The sequence below is a fragment of the Anopheles aquasalis genome, chromosome 2 (assembly GCF_943734665.1).
Source record: "Anopheles aquasalis chromosome 2, idAnoAquaMG_Q_19, whole genome shotgun sequence".
NCBI lineage: Eukaryota > Metazoa > Arthropoda > Insecta > Diptera > Culicidae > Anopheles > Anopheles aquasalis.
Window position 1 is genome coordinate 11,387,501 of NC_064877.1, and position 5,000 is coordinate 11,392,500.

General features: G+C 50.4%; 2 protein-coding genes across 3 annotated transcripts in view; both read right to left on the reverse strand.

Moving 5' to 3' along the window:
• Positions 1-1,350: 1,350 nt before the first annotated feature.
• The window catches only part of LOC126569319 (protein spartin), a 3,828-nt gene continuing 178 nt past the window's right edge, over positions 1,351-5,000 (reverse strand). Inside the window, exons 1-2 of one of the 2 annotated variants that reach the window (XM_050226315.1) lie at positions 4,901-5,000; positions 1,351-3,621 (exon numbers count right to left, since the gene is read on the reverse strand). The exon at positions 4,901-5,000 is cut by the window's right edge and continues 178 nt beyond it. In XM_050226315.1, the coding sequence (XP_050082272.1) occupies positions 1,667-3,607 (1,941 nt within the window). In that variant the 5' untranslated portion in view covers positions 3,608-3,621; positions 4,901-5,000 and the 3' untranslated portion in view covers positions 1,351-1,666. Of the gene's footprint in view, positions 3,622-4,661 lie in introns of both variants that reach the window. The other variant, XM_050226314.1, reaches the window with a different exon arrangement.
• The window catches only part of LOC126572414 (glycine, alanine and asparagine-rich protein-like), a 2,844-nt gene continuing 2,740 nt past the window's right edge, over positions 4,897-5,000 (reverse strand). Inside the window, exon 4 of the mRNA XM_050231703.1 lies at positions 4,897-4,902. Coding sequence (XP_050087660.1) covers positions 4,897-4,902 — 6 coding nt within the window. The remainder of the gene's footprint in view (positions 4,903-5,000) is intronic.

The window sequence follows — 5,000 nt, forward strand, 5'->3', positions numbered from 1 at the left end:
AAGGGGTCAACACGGACAGCAACGCCTTTTCCTTTTGATTCGCAGGGTGCGGCCTGGTCGTGTTTTAATTGATCGGAGTTTTCTCGAGCCTTATTTTTATCGTCGACTATTATAACATTATGATTATGTGAATACCGTCTAGCGAGATGCGTCGCGTTTATCGTCCCCTCCCAAAACCCCTGTCCAATACACTTTTTTCTGTTAGTTGCTCTCCTTAGAGTTGCGAGCAGAGCCGTGTGGTGATCAGTATAATACGCAAAATGAGCCACAGGGAGCATAATCCAACATCCTTTCCCATCTGTGTTTCCCTATGACGGCGCAAGATAAAACGCGCACGAAAAGAACGGAAAACGGAATCCAATTATTAACATAGAGAGTGCATCCGCTCGGATTGCAGGATGAGCGTGGATACACAGAATCTATTAAATATTACAACAAACGCCAGAACAAAACCACCAGGTAACAAATGGCCCTCTTCCGCGTTAATCGATATAGAAAAAGGATAAAGGGGGAAATCCTGGAACTAACATATTTATTACACACAATGCTATACACCCACTCACACTCGTGATGAGAGATAATATTGGCTATCAATTCTATTCGCGCGAAGGAATCATCGTCACCATCTCCGCGTGTGTTGTGACTGTAGTGAGTAAAGTTCACGACAGTACAGAGCTCTCTCTTGCTTCTCATGCGTAAAATGTAACAACGATAAAGACATGTGAGACACACGATATACACACAACTGATACATTCTGATCCGCACGCGGGGATTTATCTAGCGAGAAGGTCGACAAATTACAGGAGCAGAAGAAAGTGGAGTGCGAAATGTGCGAAAATCAGAAACCACAAACCACGTTACACGTTCGCAAGAGGCAGACCAGGTGATAAGAATGAATAAGAAACTTGAATAGCTGGGAATGAATGCGGGGGTGTTTGCGTGAATCGTTGCCAGAAGCAGCAAAGACAACAGAGGGAGAGAGAGAGAGAGAGAGAGGAACGGTAATAAACGATAGAATGGAATTAAATCAAATGCGGTTCGTGTTTTTGTCCATACACTTCGTGTCCGCTTAGTTGGAAGGCCCTCAACCGAATCACGCAAGGCAGAGTTCAATGATCAAAGCAAACAAAGGAGTGAATAGCGCTCGGTTAATCGAAACGCTGCGCTATCTTAGTAGACATGGCCATCCTTTTTGGTAAATCCCACCATAGTTCAGTGCTCCTCTATTCAGCCAACACGTGTGACGTCAAGTGTGAGGAAAGTTACTTACTTGTTTGTCCAGTTCTACAACCGACGAGCGCCGGAATGCCGGATATTTGAAGAGAGAGAGAGCGAGTAAGGTAAGCCAATTTTCGCTTAAAGTATTTATTGTATTATGCTTTTGCGACGTAAATGTCTTTAGATGATATCGAATCTCAGATCTATCATGCCCATAACACACCTCAAATATCTCTTCAAAACGAACACTTTCATAAGAAAATCTTTTGCTAACACCCAAATCGTTCGATTTCAACAAACCGTTAACCACTAAAATCCTAGGCAATAACTATGAGATTCCGAGTGAGGATGGCCTGTTCCGTAATCTAGGATGGCTTATTGTGAGTCGCTTTATCCCACGTCCCTGTTTCGCGTTGGTCGTCCCCCATTGTCCACTTCCAGCGTAATCTATTTGTCTCCCTGTTTTCGCACCTCTTTCGCCAGTCCTTCCAAATCCGGATAGAGAACGGCCGCTGGTACGATGGTACCGCTTCCACTAGGGCCAGCAACTCCAGTAGCGTCACCAGCACCAGCACCAGTGCCTCCAAGTGTGACCGCATCAAGCTCCGGAACCGATGGTCGGTAGCCAGCGACGAGCGCTTTGCCCGCATTCTTTGCCGTCCGCTTGGCAAGCCCCTTCGGTGTCATGTAGTTTATGTTGTGCGTCACGTTGATCACGTTACCGACGGTATCGAGTGAACTACCGACCACACGGCCAGCCTCCGTTCCATACCGATGCTCCACGATCTGCACCGTGCTGGCGCTTAGGCTTTGACCCAATATACTGGCCGATCGTTCGAGGCCCTCGTACACCGTTCCGAAACCTTCCACTGCCCCGGCACAGATCGTGAGCGCACCGTTCATCTTCTCCGAAGCGGCCGCTTCACTCATGCCCGTACCGTACGCCAGCAGTGCACTTCCGTGGCGCTGAATGTGGGGTGCTAGGAAGCGGCCAAGGGCCATCGTGGCCGAACCGACCTTCCCGGCGACGTAGCTCGTTACACCGGCCGCCGTGCCGGTCACGTTGCGGGCAATCTCGATACCGGTGCGTACCTTCGGTGGCACTTGTACCGTTTCCGTTTCCGGCGTTGGTTCGGATGGTTTCTGGCCGAGCCGCGATATGACGTACGGTGTACCGGTGGCGATGAGCTGGCCCGTTCGCTCGGCACCACGTACCAGCCCCTGGGAGAGATAGTAGGCCCCCTTGATGATACCGGCCGATACGGTGCTGGAGTCGGGCAAGAGGGAACGCTTCCGAATGCGTGGCACACTGCTGGCCGGCTGGGTGACGATGCCGTGCAGCATTGCAACCAGAATTTCCAGCACAACCTCATCGGCACCGGGTGGCACTACCAATCCGATCGCACGTCCATCGTGCTGGTTCTCGCTGCTCTCCAGATCGGGCAGTATGAACGCTCCGTACTCGGTCCGGTAACAGGGCGATACGCCAGGGATAAGGGGATAGAGCAGGAATGGTGTTGTCGGTTGTTGGTCGGAAAGATGAGGCGCTTCATCGTTAGCATGTTGCTCCGGAATCTTTTCTGGGGCTGCTGCTGCTGCTGCATCTGAGTTGCTGGCAACTTCCTTCTCATCCCCATCTTCCTCGTCCAGCTCCACAAGCAGTGGTTCTTCCGCATTCTCAATGACCGTTGCGTTGCGTGTTTCGATGACCTGCAGGAACACGGTAGCCTGAAGGTTACGCCGTTCATCAGCTTCGATCCGTACGATACGCAGTGTGGAGTCGGTCATCGTTTGGCTCACGACGCCATCCGGTTCGATGTAGTACACTTGAACGCCGGGACAGGAGAAAAGGAGTTCCAGCCCTGCGTTCACTTCCCGTGGAACGTCCTCTTCTCCGCCGGTTGGACAGGACATCTCGCGCAGTGCCATCGCTAGCTCGGTGTACGTCCAGGGACGCTGCCCATTCGCTTGGGGTCCTTCGTTCGCAGCAGTAGCAGAGGAGCCGGAGGTGGTCCCTCCAAGCTGTCCAACGCGCTGCAGCACCTCACCACGTGTACGCTTCAGTTTGTGAATCATGGCGATCGCTTTCTGCCAGCTATCGTCCTCAGTGGCCACCGGTGATTGCTGCTCCTGCTGGTCTTGTGTAGCCGTTGCTTCCGGCTGTCGGACTTGCGGTACCTCAACCGGAAGGGCAAGCGTTTCATCGATCAGCCGGATGCCATCCTTGTACGCTTGCAGTGCTAGGTCCGGGCGCTCGTGCTCCTCGAACTTGATCGCACGCTCGATCGTACGGTACGCATCGTCGTGGCCGGCTTTGATCGAATCGTACGTGCGCTTCCATTTGGCAGCTTCCGGCGTGCTGGCAGCGGAAGACGAAGGGAAGACCATGTTCCACGTGTGCTCTGTTGAAGGGAAACGAATGGAATAAACCGTTAATAATACGAGTTTGACTAAGCAGTGCTTGAAAGGCAGAAATTAAACTTCTAGCTAAGGAAAATAAGATGAAAATACTGTTGGAATGATGGATTTGTTCACGGAAAAGCCCCTGAGGGTATACGAAATGTTTGATTGCAGAGTGCGAAGGGCGGACCAAGGCAATCTAATCCTTTACCGTTATTTGAATGTCCGAAAGGACCCATTAAACTGATGTAAGATTGGCAATTTTAGAGGGCAAAAGTATGAGAATCAGGACTGTACTTAATACTAGCGGGAGGCGGAAGCTTCCTCAAGGAATTGTTGCGCAAAGAAGAAATATTAAGCAAAGTCCTTGTAACGTTTGGTGCGGCTACCGAGTAGAGCTAAGAGTGCTGTGCTCGCTGCAGATACTTCTAGCCATTCGTTCTACTACCGTCCCCGAGCATTCTCGGGGCAAGAAACTCACCGACCTGCGATTGTTTGCCACAGTGAAACCATTTTGCTACTGCTACGCGTATCCCCGTCGAACCCGCAAATTTCGTCATCCAATTAAACCGGAATCGGATGAGTGCATTTTGGGGGAGAATGGGAGAGGGCAATTTATATCCGATTTTAGATGGCAACGAATGCGAACTTTGCGCGTTTCTATACATAAATTCATGAGCATGCAACAGGTAGAGTGCGACCGTGGTAGAGAGTGTTTTTAGCGGTTGCGGTTCCGCAGCAACACCATTCCATTACCATTTCACCAGCGGAATGGAGTGCGCATGCGATTCCATGTGATGTTTTGGAGTTCCGTTTTCATTGTGAAGTTTGTTCGGTGTTGAAATTACGATGACAAAAATGAACGAACTATGAAAGCCTTTCAAGTGCTTCTCGCTCTACAACGAGGGGCTGCCGCTGCTTCCGGATCAGCAGTGCGTGTCCGCTTTTTTAACGCCTTACGATGCCAGCCAACCCGTAATCACATAACACACTCTTCCACATTGAATCATCCAACAATTCTCGCTCGTAGTCGCTGTCTTACCGTGGCCTCTTCGCAATTCGCTTATCACAAAATGCTGGACGGCAATCACACGATTCACCAACTTCGCACTGAGGCGCACTATCAAGAATATAAAACCGGATCGTGGTGTTCTGGATGGTTGGATGTTCGCGCCTGGTGCCCGATTGACGGTGCTTGAACTTTGCACGACACGTCGTTCACGTTTCGTCAGCCAACCAGCAGCCAAATCACGTAATACACTGCAATCAACTGATGCTCACCTCTAGAATGTTGGATCAGAAATGTGACGATTCAAAATATGGGCCACAGTTTTAAGTGCTGATGAGTGAGTCAGATGTTCTAGTGAACTAGGGGGACCGT